Source organism: Lonchura striata, chromosome 9 (genome assembly GCF_050655825.1).
Source record: "Lonchura striata isolate lonStrDom1 chromosome 9, ASM5065582v1, whole genome shotgun sequence".
Lineage (NCBI taxonomy): Eukaryota > Metazoa > Chordata > Aves > Passeriformes > Estrildidae > Lonchura > Lonchura striata.
The window spans coordinates 10,283,393-10,308,724 of record NC_140711.1 but is presented as its reverse complement, the minus strand read 5'-3'; the positions used below and the strand labels follow the sequence as shown (position 1 = coordinate 10,308,724).

General features: G+C 42.2%; 1 protein-coding gene across 2 annotated transcripts; it reads left to right on the top strand.

The window, feature by feature from the left end:
• Window positions 1-2,104: 2,104 nt before the first annotated feature.
• On the top strand, window positions 2,105-24,594 carry WDFY1 (WD repeat and FYVE domain containing 1). Of its 2 annotated transcripts, XM_085587661.1 has the most exons (13): window positions 2,105-2,266; window positions 3,348-3,434; window positions 8,046-8,113; window positions 8,845-8,918; window positions 10,106-10,160; window positions 11,488-11,638; window positions 13,957-14,069; window positions 16,367-16,493; window positions 18,033-18,138; window positions 19,480-19,581; window positions 20,257-20,387; window positions 21,340-21,448; window positions 22,151-24,594. In XM_085587661.1, exons 1-13 carry the CDS (start codon window positions 2,130-2,132, stop codon window positions 22,208-22,210), a joined length of 1,320 nt encoding a protein of 439 aa, XP_085443787.1. In that variant the 5' UTR covers window positions 2,105-2,129; the 3' UTR covers window positions 22,211-24,594. The 2 variants fall into 2 exon arrangements, with proteins under 2 accessions (XP_085443787.1, XP_021409325.1); XM_021553650.4 differs by lacking the exon at window positions 3,348-3,434.
• Window positions 24,595-25,332: the final 738 nt, after the last annotated feature.

Here is a 25,332-nt window from a genome sequence, read left to right as displayed (position 1 = left end):
CCTCATATCCCCCTCTCCCCACATCCCAGTGTCCTTGTTACTTCCCATCTCCCCGTCCTCATCTTCCCATATGTCCGTATTCTGCTGTCCCCATCTCCCTCTATCTACTTGTCCCTCCGTCCCCCTCTCCCCTTTCCCCATATCTCGCTGTCCGCATCCCCGTTTCTCCCGCACCCCTTTCCCCACCCCGTCCTGCCCTCAGGTCCCTATCCCGCTGTCCCTGTCCCCTTTCCCGCCGGATCCGGCCCTCAGGCGCGGCCGCAGCGCCCCCTGCCGGCCCCGCGCAGCCCGGTCCCGGTGCCGGTCCCGGTGCCGGTCCCGGTCCCGGTGCCGATGCCGAGCAGGAAAACACCGGGGATCAGCACATCCCCCGCTCCGGCGGGACAGGCGTCCCCACCCAGGAGGCGGAAGAGCGGGCAGAAGGATGTGCCTCCACGCCAAAACACCACCACGCGTCCCTAGCCAAGGGCAGCAGGATGATGAGGTCTCATGTGATAAGAAAGAAAGGTTAAAAAAGCTCATAGTCATCAAATAAAGTTTTTGGATATCAGTTCTTGAAAAGGTTTCCCTGTGGATATGCCAGCTGCAGGTTCATTCAGAATCCCTGCTGTGAAGCCTCTGTATGTGCAGAACATTGTCTTCCCCTCTTTGGGCGGAGAGCCAAACTCGCCTCTGACAGCTGGCAGGAGCTAAGCAGGTCAGGCTTAAAAAGCAGAGGAATAGGTGTGTGCAAGTCTGAATAATAACCTGAGCACTGGGCAACAAAGTGCCTTTTGCTGTCTGCTTGGGTCACAAATTATCATTCCGATGACAGGTAAGTCCACTGAGTCAAGAATTGCATTGCTATTTGCAAGCACAGGGAAACTTTGCATAGCAAACATGGTCAAGGACTGAAATATTGTGATTGAAAGATTTTAGATCCAGCTAGGCCAAGTATTTTGCTTAAGTGGTCATTGCCTGTTGTCTTGACTGGGGTGATTTGTTAGGCCAGACCTGGAGTAATACCCTTGACCTCAGTGACCAAGTCACTCTAGAAATACAGAGGAAAAATAAGGAAGCAGGGAAAACCTGAGGCAAAACAAAGTCTATTTAACCACATGTATATTTAAAGCTTCAAGCTGGACCCATTTTTCCTCTGTCTGTTTCCTTTGCTCTGTAGCCAATCTCCCTTACTGGCTTTCTCAGCTGCAAAATTCCTCTCTTGGGACAGATCAGGGAAAAGATAATTGCTGTCTGCTGCCCTCCCCCAGGATCCTGGGGAAGCCTCATTCACGTTCCCTGACTGTAGGTGTGTGACATGGTCTGTGACAGTTTATCAAATTATACAATCCCCAGCACCCTGTTCCAGGAGATTTGTCTGCACCTCATCTTGAAGCTCATCTCTTTGGGCTCAGCTCTGAGCGTTTTCAGTTAAGCCCAGTGTGTGTTGGCTATATCCAAACGCTGGTCTTCAGACATGAGACCAAAAACCAAGCACCGAGGGGAGGAATTCTGCTGTTGGTTACCCAGCTACGTGGCAAACATTCCCACGCAGTGAACACAGAGAAAACAACCGCACAATCCAGCTGCTTAAGAACTTATAGGATGAAGGATTACAGCTGCTTTAACAGACAGAAAGGAGCTAATGCATTTCCTGTGACTACACATCCTGCCTCAGCCCATATCCCTCCTTTAATCACTCCAGCGGGAGCAGCCTTTCCTTTGCTGCCTTGTGCTGGCCCCACGCCAGCGGGGATGGGCAGCGACTGGGCTGCTTGAGCCGGGGTCACGGCAACGCCTTTTCCTGGGTAGATCCCACGGGGGAGCATAGCCGGCACCGCGGCCAGGCGACAGAAAGCGGTGTTGGAGGCCGGGGACACCGGAGGGGACACCGGAGGGGACACCGGAGGGGACACCGGAGGGGACACCGGAGGGGACACGTCCCGCCGCGGGCAGGCGGCCGGAGCTCCCTCCGCCAGATTGATTCGCCGCTCTTCTAGGAAATACGGCTCCGCGGCCCTTCTATTCTAGTGACTACGGCGGCGGCGGCCCGCCCCGCCCGTGACGGCAGCGGCGCGCGGCGGGGCTGCGCCGCTACTCGGGACACCTCGGCCCGGCGGGCGGCGCCGCTACACGCAGCGTTACGGGCCATGGCTGCCGAGATCCACTCGCGGCCGCAGAGCCGCCGGCCCGTCCTGCTCAGCAAGGTCGAGGGGCACCAGGACGCCGTGAGCGCCGCGCTCCTCATCCCCAAGGAGGACGGCGTCATCACGGCCGGCGAGGACAGGTGACCCGGGGCCCGCTCCCCGCCGGGCAGGGCCGGGGCAGCGGGGCTGCTGGGGGAAGCCGTGTGTGCGCTGTGCCTTTGCCGGGGGCGCGCAGGGACTCCGAGCGCGCAGCCGAGAGGAAACCCGCGGTCCCGGGGAGGAGGGTGCCGCCAGCTGTGAGGGGACTGGCTCGGCCCGCGGCGCGGGCGCTGTCCCGCGGCCGGAGAAGCCGCCGAGCTCCGTGCACTGCCGTCCCTGCGGGCCGCGGGAAGGCACCGCTCGGCCCGCGGGAGTGCGTCCTGAGAGCCGTGAGCAGAGCGGGGGGCGCGGAGTGCGTGCTTCCCGCGGCCTCCCGCTCCGCTGGCTGAGGCACTCGCAGTGTGTCACGGCTCCCCTGCCCGTCGGCAGAGCTGGAGCTTCCCCAGCTGCTCCGGTGGAACTGCCCGTTCTGGTGGCTCGGTCCCAGAGCTGCTTCCCCCCGGCTGGAGCCCTCAGGGAGGGAGCTGGCAGGGCTGAGGGGACAGGGGGGATGAGCTGCTGGGCACGGCGCTTTCTGCTTGGAGGGGAAGGTCTCTGTAAAGTGCAACCCTGCTTCTTGGCACTGGCTCCTCTGCCGCGGAAGCTCGTAATGCCACTAAACAGTTACTCAGATGAAAGGAAAGTGGAAATGAGGAAGCAGGTAGTACAGAGGGTTGTGGCCAGGAAAGTGGTGAGGGATCTGCAGTGTATAGCGAGAGGTGGAATTTCACCTGTGCTATGTGCAGAATGACGCTTAAATGTGAAGAGGGATGGGAGGTGCTTCTTAAGAAACACTGGCTCCATTTCAAGCAAAGATGTACTTTTAAAAGTACAAAAATGCATTCTTTGAGGTGTAGCTTGATGCAGGGATAATTTTACTGTTATACTATAAAACATTCAAAACTAAAGTTGCATTAATATTTGCATGAATTTTTGTTTTAAAAGTTTGACCTTGTGAGAAATAGGAGGGTATGAGTGTGAAAAATTAGCAATAGTGTTATCTGACCTGGGTTTTGTGGCCTTTATTTTTAGGTCAAAAAGTGCAAACAGATCAGCTGTCTAGTTGGTTTTTGTCATCCACAGGAAATATGGAGATGGCTTTGAGCAGTACATGTTGGATAACAGCTTTCAGATGGGAATGGGGAGCTTCCTTTCATTCCAGTCACTTAGGTGTGTTTGTGTTTGTGTTCAGTTTGCTTTGGTGGGCTTCCTGAAGGAGAGAAGACGAAATAATGATTTTTAAGACTCCATATCAGGGTTCAGCCCTCACAGAGTTTCATAGTACAGGCTTGCAGAGGCTTGCCTGTGGGCAGTGCCAGCATTTAAACTCAAGGTCTAATGCCGAAGATTAAGCAGTCTGCATGCTTAGGCTGCTGATAAGAGCCAAGGATGGAGCTGCATCTTTATCTGGGCAAGTTTTAATGTCAGATACAGACCTGTACAAGGAGAGAGAGAGGCCACCACCCATCTTTGGTGTGTGTCATTTCCAAGGGAGTTTGTGGACTTGTGGTTGGATTTGTGTCATCCACCTTACTTTGAGAAATCAAGTCTTTGAACTTTCAGAAACCTGTATTACCTCTAATCTGGGATACCTCCTACAGTACATCAAAGCTTTCACCTACAGTTCAACGTGTTGTCAAACAGTGCTCCCCTGTTTGCTCTCTGCAAGTGGGGTGTAGGTGTTAATGCTGCATAACTGCTTATGCTCCTGGCAGCGAAGTGCAGAGTACAAGGAGCAAAAGAGCTTGCTGTGTGTACTAAGAGCAGGGCTAAAGTATTTTTTATTGCATCTTAATGCAGCTAAGGCTGTCAAGTATTTCGTAATAACCAGTCAGTGGAATGTGTTTACAAGTTGGGTGGTGAGGAAAACATTGGTGCACAAATATTCTCTGGGAATGTTGTAGATTATTCTCTCATTAGAGCTATTCATTGTAGTTCTTCCTATTTTAAATTATGTTTCCTAGAATGAAAAGCAATGGTTTTATTTTTTCAGAGGATACAGAAAATTTTGTAGTAGATCTGTGAATGCCAACAAAATTCTACAATTTTTTTTTAAAAAGTTTTAAAGAGGAAAAAAGAAACAAGAATACCTGCAGGAGATGAAGAGTTAATTTTCGCAATTGGATTTTTCAGCAGGACACTTGCCATCTGTGAAGCTTTCTCAGAACTTATCTAGAAAGGGTGATTAACTCTGTGTCCCTGTTGGCATCTTGTCTGACCCTGGCTGCAAGACAATGTTGGGAATTGTTGCAGTGTGTCCCTCAGCAGACAAATAACTAAGGCAAGAGGAGTGTTTCCCAGCTGCAGCTGGGAATGCTGAAGGATGATAAGCTGTGTACAAGACCCTATGCAAGATGAAAGTAATGTATTTTATTTACTACAGGCTAAGCAGGAGCTCTGGAGTTACTGCACATTTCAATGCTGCTGCTTAAAGTACAGTATTAGGTTTTGTTATTTATTTTTCTTATGAAACTTACATATTGGTCAAAACATGGTTCAGTTCTAGCAGAAATTTGATAAAAACTATCAGCTGGGTCTTTGAGTTTCCATTGCACTGGGATTAAACCAGATTCCTAATGCTGTTTTGGGAACAAGGTTGATAACAGTATAAATATTTTTGATTTAAACTACCAGAAAGAGGCAGTATTCTGTTCTTGCTAGGAAAAACAACTGCCAGTGGTAGATTTTGGGTAGGAAAGCAGTTGTTGGTGGCTTGAAAGAGTTAGGAAGATACAGGGGTGTAGCTGTGTAGTAACCTGCAGCAGTGCTGGTATTATAACAGGCTTGGATTTGACTCTTGGTCTTTCATCATTCTCCCTCCCTGGTGCCTGTGCTGTTGGCTTTCAGAGGGCAGCTGGTGTAGCAGGAGCACAAACACTGCTGGAACACAGCATTGTCTGCTCTCAAACCCCAAGTTTTTTCTCCAGCACTGTCGGGTGCTTACTCACTCTGTAAGTGAAACAGCGATTGAGAGCAATAAAAACTCTTAGAAATTGGTAAGGCCACAGTCAGTGTTTTTTGAAGATGGCTTTTAAGTGTCTTTCTTTATACTTCATTAAAACCATTTCATTCATGCCAAAACCCCTTTGAATTGTGCTTCTATAAATGTGCATGCTGCCCAGCTGAAAGCAGCTTCTGGTTCAGTACTGAATGTTAGGGATGTTTGGAGGTAATTTAAAATCTTTTTTAAAATGTTTTGCTTTCTCCTGCCACTCTCAGAGGCCTGAGTCTAGAATTTAAAAGTCTGTATCTATGTATCTCTGGGTGCTTCTTAATGAGTTTCAGCATTTTTGTGTCCTTACTGAGACTCCTGTTCAAACAACCCGGTGGAATGCTTAAGGAGAAGAAGTGAGTGGTAGCCGGTTCTTCTTAGGTACTGAGCACAGAATTCTTCATTAAAGACCAAGGTTTAAGGAAAGTGCTAAAGGTAGTTGTCATAACAAAGCAATTGGGTGGTTGAAGGAGATTGTGGGAGCAACATTACTGGAGGACTCCTCTAGTCCTTTAAGAACTAGTATTTTACTAATTGGTCCCAACATAAGAAGATGCATCACAAAAACAGGTCTGTTGGAGGGTGAATCAGGGAGAAGTGGCATTTTGGCAGAGGTCACTTGCTGACTACTGTGAAATTATCTCTTCAAATTTTGCTCAGTCAGAGCTTTATATAATTAGATATAAAGCTGTCTGACAGCTTATCTTTGCAAGTATGAAGTGAGCAGAGTCTAAATCTTACTTAAACCAAAATAAGAAGCTTTCAGAAGTTAATTTTGCAGCTATTTGCTTAGGCTCTCGGCTTCACTGAGGGACTGTACCATTGATGATCAACACAGAAGTTATACTCCCATTAAATAATTTCTTAGAAAAAACTAATGCTTCCTTTATTCTAGTTCAGTACAATTAACCACAATACTGAGAGGAAGCTAAGTCTGCTTTTGAGAAGTCAGCAATGCATGATTTTGATCACCATGATAACTTACCATGTAATTTTTAAAAGTAAAAGATAATTACATGACTGCCTAGAAGTGAAGAGTTGAATTAATAAAGGTGGAAGCCACATCTGAGATGTTCAGAACAGTTTGAGTATGATGGAGCTTCTTTAAAAACCAAGTTTAAAAGCTGATAAAGGTGCACAGGTGCTAACCTGTGCTATTAGGTTGGCACCATTAGAAGAACTTGAAAATATTGTTTTTCCCATATTCTGTGTTACCAAGAAATAGCAACTGCATTTCTGAAGGTGGTGACTCACTGACATAAGGTAGGCTGTTGATTATTCTAAAGAGGAAAGATAGCTTTTGAGAGAGTCTTAATGCATAATATTTAGTGGCTAATAATTACTAGACTAATGTACATATGCCCCTAAATTGGTAAAAAAGTAACTTGATTTAAAAGCTGAAAATCATTGTTTTGGGGCTGTGTATGCTCACCTGTATTGCTTTCAAGTTTGCAAAAAGTAGTACATTAGGAGTGGGCATTATCTTCTTTATTTTTGAGTGGTCTTTTAAAGAAAAGTCTTGAAATCTTGAATTACAATATTAGAATGCTACTGTTGTATCTTGAGCAGTAAAAATTCTAGAACATTCTGGTTGTGGTGCAAGACACTGGTCTCCTGTGCTCTTTTTGTTAAATCTTTTACTGTTGGTCCTACATGGTGTTTAACTAATCAGTCCCCTAGTATTTTTCTAGAGAATTCTGAATACTAGAACTTTTATTCTGAATACTAGAACTTTTAACAGGAAATAGAACAGCACATCTCAGTGAAGCCTCTTGACAGTGTTTCCAGGTACACATGTTTACAGATCATTTAGGAATGAGGAAGTTGGATTTAAACAGTAACAAAAAGGTAAACAATGGTTTGGAGATTAAATTTGAAGAGGACTTAACACTGTCTACATGTGTGCTCTTAACTTCTTGATTAGAGTCTATACAATGTGTCTGTTGTGGGGATGCTTTTAATTGACAATAGCTTCCCACTTCCTTGCTGATATTCTTACACCCTCCTCCCAGGATTTGACAGTCATCAGAGTAGTATAATGCTAAATGTTCACAAGACCACTTATCCTTTCCTTCCAAGAGATGAGTCTGGAAGGTTGCAAACTAAAGACAATTTTATAAAGAATCTTAGCATGCTGTCCAATCCGTCTTGTCAGCTTTTCAGTTAACATTTGACTGGCTTATCAATCCTGATCATATTTAGGGCAGAGAAGCAGTGCAAACCAACAGCAACTAATGTTATCCTTTGCATTCCTACATGAAGGATTAGAGGCATGGCTTGGAGGAAATAATACTGAGTTAGATATGCTGTCCTCTATAGATCCTTCATATTTTGGGATGGAGATGTCAGTAACGTGCTGGTCTAGAATTATCAGACACTTGATCTGCTGTAAACAAACTGTGATTTGCTCTTCCAAAGATAGAAAGTTTCTGCAGTTTGATTCTGATTTATATCAACCAGAGCCAAGAAGGAAGTAAAGGGATGCAATTTGTAGCAATTTCTGAGGTGAGCTGAAATAGTATTTCCATTTCATACTTACTGAAACTCCCTGTATAAATAGTTATGAAGAAAACTTTTCCAAATCCAAGGGTGCCTATTCTTAGTGCCAGTATTCTTGTCATATTAAACAATATTTGAGTGCTGTCATTTCTGTTGCGTGGTTCCTCTGTTATATTTGAGTAGCACAAAAGCTAAGGGGAGTGGAGCTGATCCCTAAATAATGAAGTGGTTCAGATGTAGGGGATGATGCACTTACAGCTGGCTTCTCCCTGCTCTTCCCGGTGACACAGGACAATCCGAGTATGGCTGAAGAGAGACAGTGGGCAGTACTGGCCCAGCATCTATCACACCATGGCATGTAAGTACAATATGGATGTGCTAAGTGGTGGTCAGGCATAGTATGGGTTTTATAGCTGTGCTGTGTGTAGGAATACCTTCTTCTCATTTCCCCAAGGGCTGGATTCCCTCAATGATCTTGATTTTGGGAGCTTTGCAGCAAATCTAGCTCAGAGTTTGATTTAAAACTAGCTGCATGGTGGATGACATCTGTGACAGTGTTCTGTCAGAATCACATCCTTCACCAGGTGAATCACTGTGGATCTGCAGCTGGAAGTGCCTCAAATGATGGCAAATAACTTATCTGCCAATTAAGAGAGCTTTTCTTAACCACTAGCTCAAAGTTGAGATGTAAGAATACTCTCAGCTTTCCAAAGTGTGCATTTTTGTCTTTCAGGGCTGCATTTGAGATAATTTTAGTGAGCTCAAGTTCTTAAGTGTCACCAGCTGTTGCTGTTAGCTCAGCTTTCAGCCTGTGTAAAAGTCCTCTTTCTGAGTTGCACCTTGTGGCAGGAAATCACATTTGCACATGGTTCCTGTTGGTATATCTGAGTTACAGTAGTCATGTTCCTGTCCTCAGCTTCACACGTGGTAATTGAACTGTCATTCCAAGGAATGTTAGCTAGGCAGACTAGTTTCTATCCAACTACTTAAACAGTTTTTGTCCTGAGTGAAAGAATTTACTTTTATTAAAGTCATGTGTATCCTAATACCTCTATTTAAATACTGTAATATACTTGCTATTTTTGACAGCCCCATGTTCTGCCATGGCTTATCATCATGACAGCAGACGGATATTTGTTGGCCAGGATAATGGAGCTATCATGGTAAGTTGTTGTGACTTTTCTGCTGAATGTAGGTTAGAATTGCTCAGATTGCCCATGTGTTGCTGGCAGCTGATAGTCTGTTTTCTTTCCATTCATTTTGGAATGCGGCTACTGCTAAATGGCTGAGCTTCTTGGCAGTTCAGCTGAGACATATGTGGGAGGGCTGCAAAGCAAAGGTTCTTCTGGTTAGATGTGAGCCAGGTAGCCTTAAGAAGCCCTTGAGCCATTAGTGCAGCAGTGGACCCAAACAATTACACTTGGCCAAGCAGTTGTTTTGAGGGCAGTACAGTAAGCTGGGCAGAGTGCCATGGTGGTGCTCTGACAGGAGTTGTGAACTGCTGTTGGTTTGCCCCTGGCAGGAGTATGGATCTGTCTGCATCCTGCCTACGTACATCTCTGGATTTGCTTGCTGCAGATCTTTTTATAATGTAGAAATTTTAATACTAGCTCTAAAATTTTAAGAGGCTGAGTTAATCTCTTTTCTTGCTGGGAATTCTTTATTCTCTCTTTGTATATATTGCTGTAATTGCTGTCCCAATCTTGGAGAGCATACACTTGGCAGAACAGAAACTGGGTTTTATTCTTCCCACCTTGGTAAAGGAGGGGAATCTTGTGACTCTCAGATGCTTTAATGGTTTCCTTTCTGTATGAAAATAAGGTCAAAATAATAACTGCCCCATAAAGGGCCAGGGTACCACATGATAAAGAGTGATTCTACAGATAACTACTATGAATAGCCTACAAAGAACTACATAGAATTCTAGTGATAACTACTGGAAATTTATGTTGAGACTTCTAAAATTTCATTAAGTCTAATGGGTCAAATAGAGAACCATGTCACTTAAACCTGCCTGTTGTGAAGTCACGAACGTGCAGATCCTAAGTACTACAAGATACAGTTTTGTTTGCTCGTGTTGGGGAAAAATGAGATCTTATCTCTCCCTATAATCTCCCTTCAGTAAACTCAATTCTGAAAGGATGTTCCCTGTTGAAAGTTCAGTTCACTTAAAACCTTAATTTACAGTTGTTATTTCAGTGTGCGTTGTTCTAGCCTCAGAAGCTGCCTGTTTTTTGTGGGATATAGTGCTGCTATGCAAATTTTTCATCTGAGGTTGCTGCTTCTTTTTGGGTATCAGTGTTGCTTTATGCCACTATGGTATCTTCTAACAATTTCACTTTGTTTTTAGGAGTTTCATATTTCTGAGGACTTTAATAAGATGAACTTTGTGAAGACCTATCCAGGTAAACAGTTAACCACTATCTACACTAACATTTGTGTAAAGGGAAGGTATCTACAATGTTTGGGAAACTGAACACAGTCACACATGAATCAAATCCAGATATGCTTTAACTCTGACTGACCTTACAGTTGTCACTTAGTTTGGGGATAACTGCCATAAGAAAAATGTTCTGTCAGACAGGTGAGTCCAAGTTATAGTCATTATCATCAAGTTCACTACATCATTAGCCTGCAATGTAATGAGCCAGAACTAGTGAGCTTGGATTCTGCTTTTCAGCTGGAGTAGTTGTACTACATGAGTGTTGCTCTAATGGTGATTTTGGCATTAGCAGTTTCTCTCCTTACTTCTTGTAATCAACAGGCTTGGTTACTCCTAGCTCAGGGTAGGAGTCCATACCTTCTTTGTCATCCTAGAAGAGCAACAGGGAGGAAAAAGAGCTAATTTTTCCAATATGTGGGAAACAGAGTTTGTGGGATTGTTCTAATATTTATAGATATACTAATTTCAACATTTGTCTGTACACATGCTTCAGAGAAATACAAAACTCAATTGTTGGCTAAAATTGGACTATGGAAGGCCTGAAGGAAGCTCTTAAAGACTGCAGATGATGTAGCAAAACAAAGTGCAGTTTGTCTTGTGGCTCCCTGACACCGATAGAAGCAATGTTCTTGCTTGGGAGAAAAAGACCTTGTTAAAGCAACAAAACCTCCCTTTGTCCTAAGGGAGATGATTTGACAATTTAGTCAAGGGAAGTACTTGCATCTTGGGGGATGGGGGAGGCTTCTTTCTAAAGCATGTGTAACTTCTTGCTTAGTGGCAGCATTCTCAACAAAGCTGGGTGGGATTTGGTTGCTGCCACAGGAAGCAGTTTGAATGCCATGGACTAGATAGCCTTTCAGGTGCTTGGAATTATGAATGTGAGCATAGCACTCCTGGGTTATGAACAGATGCATTTAGTAAAGCAATTCAAGTTTTCAGATGTGTTGCATTACTCCGCAGAAGTCCTGAGCTAACTAGAGGAAGCTGAGGGTTTCCCTGTTCCTTAACCTTGGGTATCTGGGCTGAACTTAGCTTCTCTCTCTGGGGGGAAGGCTTACATCAGCTGAGTGATGGGTTTGGTTCACTCAAGCTATTCAGAAAGCAAATCCTAAACAGAACTATGGGAACCTTTTCATTCAGCCAAAATGGAAGTATTATATAATGGTGAAAGATCTCCCTGGGACATTGCCTAGATATCATCTTCAACCTCTGTCTGTCTGAATTAGAATGGAAGTACACAGCACTTTGATTTCTGGGGGAAAATAGCCAGAATCTTTTTCTTCTCACAGCTCACCAGAATCGAGTATCTGCTATTACTTTCTGCCTGGCATCAGAGTGGCTTATCAGCACAGGTCATGACAAGTGTATCAGCTGGATGTGCACCAGGAGTGGAAGCATGCTGGGGAGACATTACTTCACCTCTTGGGCCTCATGTCTACAGTATCCTTTAAAAAATGATTACTACCCTGAAAATGGAAGAGTAGTTTGTTTCTTCACATCAATTTGTTCCCATCTTTTCATGTATAAAAACTAAAGAGACATCTCTTGCAAGTCTGCTAACCCTTATTCTCATTAGAAGTTTAATACTTTTATTTCTGTTAGTGGTTATTAGATAGCAGAAGAGACCTTGAGCTGCAGAAATCCCAGTCTGTACTAGTTCCTAATTCTGAGGTGTCTGTCTGTAGCATCTTGTGGCAGTGACAATATCTGTAGCCTGGCCTGTAGACTTCCTGGGCACTTCACGTTGTTCAACAGATGCCAGTGTGCCTTTGAGTCCTTCTAGAGCATAAAACATAATGAAACACTTGGACTGTTTTAATTTTTCTGTCATTTCTCAAGTTAATATTTTCTATCTTTAGGCTACCAGGTATATTGAAACTTCATTCACCAATAGTATTTTGTCTGTGTACAATTTGCTTTCTGCAAACTATGTTTAACTGCAGCATTTACAGCTTAGACACTCTATCTATTCAGCTGTAAGTACTTCAGGACATTCTTTACCCTGTGTAAAAGACTTACAAACCCAGTAGCTTGAAAAGTAGTTCACATATCAAAGCTTTTGAAAGCAAACTAAACTAAAATTATTTTTTTAGCACTTGTTAATGGTGGCAGCTTAGATGTGGCCAGACAGTAATTAAAGGTATTAGTTGCTGTATGAGGTTTGATGGCAATAATGTTTTAGAAATAGCAAGATTGAAAAACTAAAACAGGTCAATATCTCTTGAAAACATGAAGCCCTCTGTGGGCTGTATACTTGTGTCCTGGTAAGAAGCTGGGAGGAAAACTCAGTTGCCAGCTGCATGTCTGTCCTTCTGAGGCCTCCCATCTGTGCAGACCCTGCCATACTGGCTGAAGAACTGTCAGGTTTGTACTGTTGTACTGCTGCTCCTTTGTAGAATCCAGCGGAGTTGTGTCCCACAAAACATTCCATGTGTGACTCACTTCAGCCAAATGCAGCGCAGAATAGGTTAAAGCTGGTGTGTGTGTTGGAGATCAGCTCACAGCAGTCTGGTGAACAGTCTGAGCCTCTCTGAATTCAGTGGCTTCTATAGCTAATGCTATTGCAAATAATGGCAGTTTATTATTAAAATGGAGAAAAGAATATGACCTTTTGTATCAATATAAAAATAAATTTCCATTTAATAGCTTGACATTTGAAAATCCATTATCTGCCTTTGGATTTGTGTTTGGAAGAACCAGCTTGCTGGTGTGTGTACTAGGTGTTTGGCCTCCCTATCAGGAGGTTCCTTAGAACATTGTTTGTTAATGATCCTATGTGTAAGCTTCTGAAAAATACAGCAGACTGACTATTCTTTACTGGATTAGTGGGGATATGGCAAGCCTGAACTTCAGGATAGAGAAAGGATCATATGTTCAGGGAGTTAGAGGATTTGTTGAAAGCAAATTGTTTATCTCACGATCCTAAAGGCTTAAGAGATTTTGGAATGTCATCAGATGGCAGAGCCTGTGCATTTTCACTTAGGCTGGTGGGCTTTTTGGTAGACTGTCTTAAAGTTAGCCTCTGTTGGATACCAGAGGCTACTTTTCTAGCTGCTGCTTGTGGTTTTGTGTGGTTCAAGGAAGATACCTAAGTTTATACACAGCTCTTGGGTTATGTGGTGTTAGCTACATGGGTCTTTCATAGCTCTTGCTTATATTCTGAATAACAAAAATCTTCTAAACCAGAACATTGGGAGTATACTTGCACTGCAAGGTGACCTCGTTGTGGAGGGTCAGCATTCTTGTATCTTGTTTTCCTCTCCTGGTGATATCAACATGCTAGAAAACAAAGGGTTTATTGGAGAAGATACTAGGTAAGACTGAATGCAGGCTGGTGTCCATTGAGGTGCTCCTAATGGTTGCAGAGAGCTCTGCACTTCAACAAGTAGCCTGATGAGTTTTAGCATCTTGTAGACAAGCATGAGTGTGTTCTGTAAATAGCTGCTAGAAATGGCCTGAAGCTACTTGTCTTGCCTTAAACTAGGGCATGGATTATCTCATGGCTTTCTCCAGTGGCTTTCTAAAACTCTTCTCCCTTATTTTCTGTACAGTTTTACTTGCATGTGCAGGGAAGTGTGATGAGAAGGAAGGAATAAAAAAAGTTTATTACAGTCTCCAAACACTTTAAAAGTAATTATGTAAATATTTATTTGGCATATTAAAATGTTCTTTTCCAATTTTTTTACTTTATAGCTGACTGTTTCAGTAATGTAAAATACTCTTTGAACAAATGAAGCTTCTCCTTGACTGGTGTTCAGATATGATCATGAAACTCAGCATGCCTTTGTTGGTGATTATTCTGGACAGATCACTCTTCTGAAGCTGGAGCAGAATACCTGTTCAGTTATCACAACCCTTAAAGGGCATGAAGGTAAAGTAACTCTTTGTCTTAAAGCCACTTGTCCCAGATACGGTACCTCTTTGTAAGTTGGGGTGAGTTGTTCAGTTGTATATCTGCCTCTTAAGGGTAGATACTGCATGAAAAACCAGCCCAGGGTAGTGGTTGTCATAAGCTGTTGAAAGCTGTACTTGACTTCTGTTAAAGAACAAACACATTCTAACTGAAGGGAAATCTTAGCCTTATAAATACTTACAGGTATTTTTATTATAGATGAAAAATAAAAATAAACATATGCATTCAATTAAACACAAGTTATCCACTAGATGGCCACCTCTAAAAGCTTTAGTCTCAACACTGGAGAGAAACTGCCTAATCTAAGGCAAATGTCTCATCCTCTACAGTACAGCTGAAGTCCTTATATCAAATGAAGAATCAGGTGGTCCATAACATGATACAGAGCCACTGTCTGTTGCAATGAGTAAGGCAAGAATGCAAATCAAAGAATAATGTGTAACTTAATAATATGCTGAGTAAAATAAACAAGACAATGCCTTTTCCCATGTGGTACTTGCAACTTTCAAGTCAGCTGACAGTTTGCATGTGGGTAGGGATGAACTACTGGGTCATGAGTCTCTGACTCGCTGAAAAACTGCCTTGTTTAACAGCTGGAAGTATAGAGTAGGCTTTTTTAAAGCTGGGTATATTCCTGATTTACAGATGACTGTAAAATTATACAGCTGGTTTTGAATGCAGGAGGCAAGCTGAGATTTTCAAGTGATAAATGTCTCTTCTGCTTTCAAGGAGAATTTCAGATTGTGTCAGTTTAGAACAAAGTAATTCTTTTGGCCCTAGAGACTTCTTTGCCTCTCTGTGCTTTTGGTTTGTGTTCAAATGCAACTTCTTGGTAGATGTTACAGTTAGTCTGAAAGCAGTATGTCTGTGTGGAACTTTCTTGTAGTGTGTGTTCTGTCTCTTGAGCTGTGATGGGCTTCCAAGCACCAACATAGCAGTGCTGTCCACACATCTACCATCTTTGCCTCCTATATTTCAATATGGGGACTGTGATCCTTAAAACAAGAATTGAGCTAGCATTAAAGATTATTTCAGGGGCAGAAACAGATTTTTCTTCAGGTGGTATAGTGCTAGTTATTTAAACTTTTTTTTAAAGCAAATCACATTATGCATAACTTTTTTTTCTCCACTACATTTGTGTAATATTCTTAAGACCTAGTAAGTCTAAACTTAAATGGCATCTGATTCTTCTTTGAGTGCAGTTGTGTTTAACAGACTTTAAAAGTCTGATTTCATCTTGTTTGCTTTCTAGCTCTTGCTCAGTGTGACTTCATAAGCAAGAAGCAGCTGCTTTGCAGTTTAAATGGTTTCAGAGTTTGTTCTCAGCTTCTAGAATTCACCATGTATAGCAGTCTGCTCTGTGTAATGCTGAGATAATACTCAAAGTTCATGGCTTTTTGGTGCACATGCTGTTTCCAAATGGGTCAGTCTGAAAACAGCATAGCCCTAAAGGAGGCAAAAAAATTGCTTGCTTCAGAGCTTTGGAAAGAACTGATTTGGGCTCTAATTACCATTTGTCATCTTGGTTTCAGACTAACAAGGCTTTTGGTAGCAATTGAGCAATGGAAGGATTCTTTAAAGGGAAGGATCTCTGCAAGGGAATGAAATGTCCCAACTTCACAACTGTCGGTGGCATGAGTAACAAAATTACTGCTTTAGTCTACTGGCCACCTTACCATGGGTATGGGTTTAGTATAAGGCTGCTACTGTCAGATTTCTTTCTATCCCTAATTCACAGTTGCACTTCTGAAATCTGGTTTTGTAATTTAGTGAGTAGTGGCAGATTTGCTAAGAGGAGTGAAGTTCTCACTTTGTTTCTTAGTCCAGCTATTTTAAGGTTGTAAATGCTTATGTGAGGGAGTTGCTTTAGCTGAGAACACTGCAAGCTGTGCTGCAACCACTGACCAAGTACCTCACTGTGTTTTAGATACTGGTTTCTGCTTGGCAAGTGTTAGTACTTCTATCTTCCAAAGCTAGCGTAGCAGCCTGGCAACTCTTGAAATCACCTACCTAAATACAACGGGCAGAACTCAGACTTTCTGGCTTATGCTGTATCTGTCTTAGGGACATCTGTTCTGTTGTCCAGTACTTCTCACCCCTCTGTCAGGACTGCACTTTGCTGTTGATGCTTCCTTTGCTTTAAGGCTTTCAATATGTTACTGGAGTAAGGCAGTACCCCAGGTTTCACTTTAGGAGGGCATCACTGCACTGGGGAGTCGGTCCCTTACATCTAACTGCAGAATGTTCTTTCCTAGGGAGTATTACTTCCCTGTGGTGGGATCCTGTCCAGCGGCTGCTCTTCTCAGGTGCCTCTGACCACAGCATTATCATGTGGGATATTGGTGGAAGGAAGGGGCGAACACTGCTGCTCCAGGGACATCAGTATGTAATGGAGTCTCATTTTTCATACACGTCCTCTCATGAACACGCAGTCCTAGCGTGGCAAGATATTTGAATCATTGTGAAGAAAGGAGAAAATGACTCTTTGCAGAACCCTGAGTACTTTGAAGGGAAAGAAGGATAATCAGTACTAGGAGAGCCTTACTGATAAAGCATTCTTCATGTTTAATACATTCTTATTACCATGGTTTAGAAGTAGCACAGAAGTAGTTCACAGAAGGATGTAGGTAAAAATCCTAAATCATCTGGTTTGGCCTTTATGTAAAAATTGCATGTGTCTGTATTGTAAATACTGCACTGTACCTGTGAGAGGAGGGCTAGAACCTTTATGTATAAGCATGTTCATGTACACATATAAAATAAGCTTCAATATGTTCCTGTTCTCTCCGTCTTTCTATCAGTGATAACTGATTGGCTAAATTACAGGGGTAGTCTCAGCTTCAGAAAGTGTCATGTTTCCCCTCTTCTGAAGTTGAGGTAGTTTTCTGTAACAATCAACTCTTAATTTTTAGAGACCCAACACTAGCTGCCATTTTTAAATGTAGGGCTCTAATTCAGTCTGGCAGGCAGTTCACCACTGAAGATATATTCTACTTATGGTAGAATGCACTGGTACCAGAATGCACTGGTAGTAGAGATCTTGTTTATATTTAAAGATATTTGTATAGCGTGTTTTCTTCTTGTCTAATTCCATAGATGCCTTTATCCACCTTTGATCAAGACTGATAGCCTTAGCTCTAGAACTCTTGAGAGTTTAGTTTTATGGCTAAAGAATTAATAATAGAGCCTTGGTTACAAAAAAGTGACTGAAGTCAGTGACTGAAGGACTTCATACTGCTGTTACTGCTGCCTCATGTGTCTTGGTGAATATTTGTAAGAGTTAGGTTTTCTTCCTTCTGAATTGGAAAGTAAGTTATTCTGAGAAGCAAAATGACTTTTTAATTCAATTTAGATGTTGCAAAGCAGTTTGATACTACTCTTAGGGCAAACTTTTGTTTTGACATTACTTTCTTTATGATTAAATTGTCTTTTTGGTGAATGCATACTTTGCTTTTTAGCTACAGCCTGACTTACTGTGATTTTTTTAGTAAAAGTGGAACCTCTGTCTGCTGCTTATTTTCATCTTGAAACAAATATTTATCTTTATTTATCCAATTGTTTCTGTTTTGATAAGTGGCTCTCCTTGCCAACACAGAAGAGTATTTGCACATGCACTCTGAGTCAGTTGACACTCATTTCACCATCAGGGCTTATTGCCAGCAAATGTTAACATGGAACTGTACCTCTGGTATTCTGGTCAGGCCTGTAAGAACATTCTCAACAACATCCTGATGCTAGGGTGGTGCTCAGGTGACAGCACCTGTTCACTCATCCTCAGAGCTCTACTTAGTGAACTTAGCAAACTGAAAATCAGTTTGGAGCTTCCTCAGTAGCTTTATTTACAAGTATAAATCAGGGTTTGCTGAGAAACCAAGCTTTGTTTAAATACTTGTGGGTAACTAGTGTGTGCTTTGTTCGCAGTGACAAGGTGCAGGCTATCTGCTACATCCAGCTGACACGGCAGCTGGTGTCTTGTTCAGCTGATGGGGGAATTGCTGTGTGGAACATGGATATCAGCCGAGAGGAGGTAAGTTCATCTCATACATCAAAGATTTTTTTCTTTTTTCCCTTTTCAGAGACTAATGTGACTTTCCTTAGTCAGTTCTTCAGGCTGTTTTCCTCACGTTGTCTGACACTAAACCTGAATGATATTATTAAAACCTGTTCTTGTTCTAATGGCTGTTCATGCTGCATTGTAGTAAATGGGTTCCCAGGAGAGGAAAAGGGCAGGAGATGCTTGGGACTGCTTAGAGTTTTATCTCAAAGAGACAACAGGTTCACTGGAATGGCTGTGGCCTTTGCTTCTGGAACAATCTAAAATGGTCAGACTCTTGTGGTAAAGAATCCAAAGGACTGTGCTTCAATAGTCTTGAAATAAATTCTCAACTTGTGTCAAAGCAAGTAAAGACGTGAGAGGCAGATTTTGAGATGCAGTTCAGACTGCAGAGGTTCAGTCCTCAGGCAACATTTTTTTTAAAGATCTCAGTACAAAGCAATTGACCCAGCCATACACTTTCTTTCTGCATCAGTTCATATCCATGGTGGTGCAAGTGAGAATGCTCTTGTTTTCTTACTGTCAGCAATGTATGTGAATTGAAAAGAAAAAATGTTTAGTTGTTCCAGCTTTCCTCCTGTCAAATTTCAGGGAGACTCCCTCATGAGATGTATAAAGTTGTATAGAATATCCATGTTCAAATTCAAATCCATATACTAAAAATATTGTGCCTCTCTTTCTATCTCTTACATGGATGTTCAGTTTAAGTATCTCAGAAAGCTGAAATGTGTAAAAGCTCTATTTTCATTTGGCTTAGACCATTTACAGCAGGAAAAGTGCGTGGGTGGGAGAAGGGATGCTTAACAAAGATGGGGCCGGGATGGAAAATGTAGATGAATTCCTAATTATTTCAAACTGCAGTCCCATGAAAGTAGAAAATATAATTACTCACAGAATTTACTTCTGGACACCCCCTTTCTTAAAGGGGATTACTGCTTCATGGCTTCTGCAGTTTGGACTACACTGGTCCTTAAAAGCCATCTAGACAACCAGAGCAACAGTCTTTGAATGCCTGCAGTGGTTTAGTAACTTGGATATTTGAATGAGTTTTCTTATTAAGGCAGTAACAGAATATATTCCTATAAGCTTAAAAAGTGTAGGAGGTGTGTAGGTAACCAATAACTGCATTCTTGGGTTTGAGGTTTTTGTGCTAAACTTCCTTTGTACTATGCTCTAGGCAATTTATTGTTGTAATGTCCAGAACTGAACCAGGGCATCTTTCCAAGTAAGACTTTACTTTGGGTTCTTAAACTTCCTTGACTGTTGTGTGAAGGAAAACAATTCTGATTGCTTACATCTCCTCCTCTTTTGTAGGCTCCTCAGTGGCTAGAAAGTGATTCCTGTCAGAAGTGTGAACAACCTTTCTTCTGGAATATAAAGCAAATGTGGGACACAAAGACAATAGGGTTGAGACAGGTGAGATGGCTGGTTTCAGTGCTTAGCTGTACTTCAGTACTTGAGCAAAATGTAAACAGAAGACCACTAAGGCTGGTAGATCTTTTTATCTTTGGTATTTTTGCTGCTTTGAAGTGAGGTATATTGAGAAGATACAGCTTCTAAGCACTGCTAAGACATTTCCAAATTCCGTGAAAGTGTTGTATCAAACTTCTGCCACAGGTCAAAGCAGGCTGTGCTAGGAGTGTTCTGTTAGATTTCTCTGAATGTTCTCATGCTTTAGAACTATGGACAGCTAATCCTCAATTGTCATGTAAAATGGCAAACAGTGCCCCATAGCAGAGACTGTAGATGCTCACTCCAGTGAAATACCAATGGCCCTGTTCTTGCTGCACCAGAATGTTTTTAACTGGATTGCTTGTTCAAGCCTCTTTTTCCCCTTCTCCCAGAAGGAGGTTGCTGGAGAAGAGGATATACACAGAGTATGGGGATAAATATGTTAATTTTCAAAAATGACTGTTCACAACTCCAGAGACGTTGGTCTTTAGTTGAAGAAACAGGGTGTTTCCTAGCAGGTTGCTTTCTAACAGGTTGCAAAACAGAAGCTTTGTTGTTTTTGTTGTGCAATAGACACTTGATACGGTGGTCGAGTGACGGAGTATAGTGACTTGTTTATTTTCTTCTTCCTCCATGAAGCATCATTGCAGAAAATGTGGGCAAGCAGTGTGTGGCAAGTGCAGCAGCAAACGGTCGAGCTATCCGATCATGGGATTTGAGTTCCAGGTCCGTGTCTGTGACTCCTGTTTCGAGTCGATCAAGGATGAAGAGTGAGTATTAGGGAGTAATAAACTGTAGCAATACTGCTGGTGCGCAGAAACCCTTGGGCTTGCTCCACATCCACACACAGTGCTACAGAACACACTGAGCTGATGCTCTGCTGTTAGGCCTTGGGCACTGAAAGCACTGTGATGGCAGAGATCCCCCCATCTGCCTCTGCAAGTGCTTTTGGATCAGATGTGGAGTTACAATATTTTTATCCTTTTTTTAGTTCTTCTTTTCCAGGAGCCCAGGTCTAGACTTGAGATATATTTGTCTCAACATTTCAGTTTAGTTAAAAGCTATTGATTGCACTTAACATTACTAAGTGGGTGCCAGGCAATGCATTCCAACTGCCAGGATGTACATGCATTAGTTCATGTGCACTTTTTAAAACTTTGGGAATATTCTTCAGAGCTCAGCATTATTTTTGCCATGCAAGCAAATCAGGTTAAACATCATTAAACTTGTCTTAGAAATGAAGGAACCCCTTTTCTCTTGGTATGAACAGAGTAATGAGATGTGAAAATTTTGGGTGTGTTTGGGGTTTTTGTTGTGTTATTGGGTTTTTCATTGTTGGGACTTTTGCTTGGGGTTGGATTTTTTGGAAAAGTAGGATGGTGTGCCCTGGTTGGCTTCTGTAGCCAGCAGGGGAAAAATGAACTTGACTTTATTAACCAGGAGTAGAGATATTTGCTAATTCAGTGTCCCACTTCTGCTCTAGTATTATTAACAGTCATGCTGCAGAAGGCCAAGAAATGTCACACCTGTACAACTCCACAAGCAGTGCCTTAGCATGACTTGCTAATTTAATTCTGTCTCCTTTAATATGGCACTGCAGCTCTTGGAATAGATTTATTCATACTTGAGCAACGTAATTTTTTAAAGTTTATTTTGCAATGCTATAATGATGGCATGAAGCTTCATCTGATGTCTGGCTTCATTTCAATTGTTCTTGTGCAGCCGTACTTCCCTGGCAACTTTTCATGAAGGCAAACACAACATTTCACACATGTCCATGGACATCTCCAGAGGGCTAATGGTGACTTGTGGGAGCGACCGGATTGTGAAGGTATTGCTCCATCTCTTTCCTGCATTTCTAAGGGACATATAATAGAGAAGATAATTTTTGTATATTCTTCCTTTCTTTCTGACAATTATTGCTAAAAGCTATCTATTGTGTGAAGAAGGAATTGTGTTTGCTAACCTGTTCTTCTGCAGCTGAATGAGAAAATGACTTGTATTTCCAGTGTATGGAGTGCAGCTGTTGTGTCTCCAAACAAACACAGCAGGCATGGGCAGCAGGAGAATTTGCCAGCAGCGTTAAAGACACAAGCCTGAGGAAATGTGCAGGTTGCTTTGCTCTGAGCTCCATGGCTTGGAACATGGCCTCTGAAAGCCCTTGTTAGGAGACAGTGACATGGAGCTCAGACTGATATGGAATCCAGACTGATATGGAATCTTCTTGTGCCTGGGCTCTACATTCACCATACATGTCAGAACTGAAACTGTGCCATCCTGTTCTTGTTTGCCTCTAAGCATGTTTGTGACAAACTGCATAGCACTTCTTAAAACAGACCTACACAGAAGTTCAAGAAGACTCTTCAACCCCAAATTTGGCTTTTGGTTTGCAATGCTGGTGTAACTCTGTGAGATTTTCCTCAAGCATAGGTCAAAAAGGAGTTGTTACCTGGTGTCTAGGGATATCCGTGTTTGCTTCTAGACCTGTGAGTCTGACACTAATGCTGTGTAATTCTCCACAATTCTCTTCCAGATCTGGGACATGACGCCAGTAGTTGGTTGCAGCCTTGCCACTGGATTCTCTTCCCGCTGATCTCCTCCATGGCAGGTTTATGCACCTTATGTACAGCAATATGCACCGAATGAATGGAACCCTCCTCAAGAATATTACTGCAAACACTGGTTGCTTGATTCTCCTCCTGCTGCTGTTCCAGGATGGACAGTCACCCTTGTAGAGCACAGTTTTTCTGTTGGGCTCCCCGGGAATCTCCGTGGTGCTGAGTGTGGTTCCGCAGCCTCTGGGACTGACATAAACGGTTTATCTGCAATATGACACCTGGGTGGAAGGACCTGTTGTCTCTCAGTTTACATACGTAGTGTTAACAATGTGCTATCTCTGCTGATATATCTTGTACAGATACCTTGTAGCTCAAACATTACCAGATTAAAATGAGTGTAGTAAATTCAATTTGTGCAAATAGTTAAATAACTTATTCTCTTGTCCAAAAAGCAGTTCTGTTGAAATGTTTTTTGAGCAGTAAGTTGCCTCCAAAAGGTATGTTGGTTATTCCTATGGAAGGGGGAGATAGCTTAAAGTGGAAGGTAGCTTCTTTCAGATGAGATAGTAAGAGAACCTTTGATCACACAAGATCTTTTATTGGCTTTCTTGTAGTGTTTGTCTTCAAGTTCAATTGTTAGTGAAATCACTTTTGTGGAACAGCTGTTCTGTGTAGGTAGCTGGTGAGTCTGCAAACAATCCTGGGCTTTTTATGTCGTGTTTTAGCATAGCTGATAAACTTCTGTAGTTATGAAAACGTGCAGCCGACCTACTCTAAAGACTGGCCACAGGTATGAGCCATGTACTCTGACAACTATAATGTTGTTAGAATGGAAACCTTAACAAACCTGCCTTGTTACAAAGAATGGTTAAGAAAAGATGGCCAGCCAAATTTTAGAGATTTTTTTTCTGTGGAAAGGCTGATGTTCTTTAATGTTAGGGAACCTGTCTCTGCTAAAGTACAGCATAAATTTGAATATTGTCTTGATGTTGCTTAAAACAGGTAAATACTGAGCAATAATTACTGAGGTACAGAACAGCTGCTTTTTTCCCTGCACCTAGGAGTGTTAATTCTGATATATCTATATTGATCCTTTCCTGTTTCAAAGCTGAGAAGTATGAAGAAGAGCTGTGAGACTTTTATGACTGTGCAGTTGGCACATAAAGGAAATAACTAGTGAGAGATACTGTCAGTAAACTGGTTTGTCAGTTGAATGAATCTCCTACATTTGAATACTCTAAATGAGAATTTATTTTGTAACTTTGGAAGCTAAGGTGATGCCACAGAGTTTAAGCTTGGAGCTGTTAAGATTTATCTGAAAACAGATGCAATATATGTGAGGACAAAAAAGGGTAGGTCAGCTGGCCTGGAATAGGTGGTGTTACACAATTATCAAAGGTAATCTGCTCTTTCTGGCAGAAGAGTTGAGGGTTAGACTGTCTTTATTTAGAGCAACAATCAAGTGGTGCTATGAGTGTTAGTGAATTCAAGCCCTAGTGTGTAACTTGACACTAATAATCTGCATTGGACCATGCTGTAGGCTGAAATAGTTTAAGATCATTAATACATCATTATTCACTTGCCTTTTAAGCCAAAAATCTGATAGTCTCCAAAGGGCATTAGAATACAGAATATGATAGTTACTGTTACTTTGTCTGCTTTTCCATGGGCCTTCTCTGGAAGTTTTGTGAAGAGTTTTTATTTGCTGGCCTTATTGGGCCACTGAAGAATAAATAAAACCATCTTTTGTGGGGATTCCAAAACTTGTCTTGCCTTCAGTCCAGGATTTACCAAGATGCTGAGGTGTGACTCCTTTGCAGTTAGCACTCCAGAACTCAGCTTTTTTAGTTCTGATTATTCAGTGTGCCCCTGCTCAGCACGGAGCTCCACACTCCCTTCCCTGTGAATACTTCCTCTGCTTCTTTACATTATGTTTTTGCCACTAGATAATATATTCTCTACTGCCTAAGGAATCTATTTTCTATAATTGAAATACTTAAAGATTGTGTCAGTTCAGTTATAATGACAATTTTGGCCACTAAATCTTTAGTCTTTTAAGTATACTCTTGGTGTTGAATGAGTAATGCTCACAAACCACTAAAGAGAGAGTAGTTTTGTTTATAAACAACTAAATTGAAGGCACTCATTCTCTCATCAAACTGAACATACTTAGCTATGTCAGCTCAAGTGTGCAATTATTGAGAAGCCTTGATTTGAAGCATTACAAATCTTGCTTGTGTAACCTCTTCCATTGGGGCAGGGAAGGGGAGCAAAGGGTACTAATATGTGCTAATTTGTTCCTAGTTGTATTTCTGTACCCTACATAGTTAAGAGAATCTAGATAAACCTGTCCTTTGCTCCTCCTTGTCTGTTTTTTAAACTTTGATTACATGTACAATAAAATATTTCTTGATATTCACTTAGTCTATTTGGATGATCCATGTTTTTTTCCATGCTGTGAAAGCACAATCTCCATTTTGTGCTCTGGCTCTTTCTTTACGTGCCCCACGTACAAATTGTAGGTTCCTGGGAGAGCTTGTTGGGTGTGTTGTACTGGAACTGAATGAGCTGCAGCAGGTCAAAGGCCCACAATGAACCAGTGAGCTGAGACAAGCAACTGCTGTGTGATCCCAGTTAGGGATGTGTAACCCTATCCTGTGTTCTGCTTGCCAGCTCATACAGACATCTCTGGTTCATCTGGCTGCCCTTCAGAGCTCTGCAAAGGTTCTTTTCCTGAGATGCCTTGGTCCTGTCTGAGGTGCCAGAGAAATGCTAATTTTGCTGGATGGGGTGAGCACAGCCTACAATATAATCTATACAGAGCACACAGCCTGCAGCTACACAAGCTGTGGTTGCACTTGTTTCATTATACTTTCTCACAGGGAAAGGATGCAGATAAACTGGAAAGCATCCTTATCCCTCACAGCTGCTCACAGTCTTCACAGGCTCAAATACAGCACTGGCTGGCTTTGGAACACTTGGAATGTCTGAGTGTTGGTTGATCACTATGTTGTGTGGCTCACTGCTTCCTTGGGATATTTGGGAGCCAGAGGGGGAATCTGGAAGCGTTTGACAAACTTGCCACCTTTGAATGAAGGCTGAAGAGCCCGTGTGGTATATAATAATTTCTTTTTTTTTTTTGTTTTTTTCTAACATT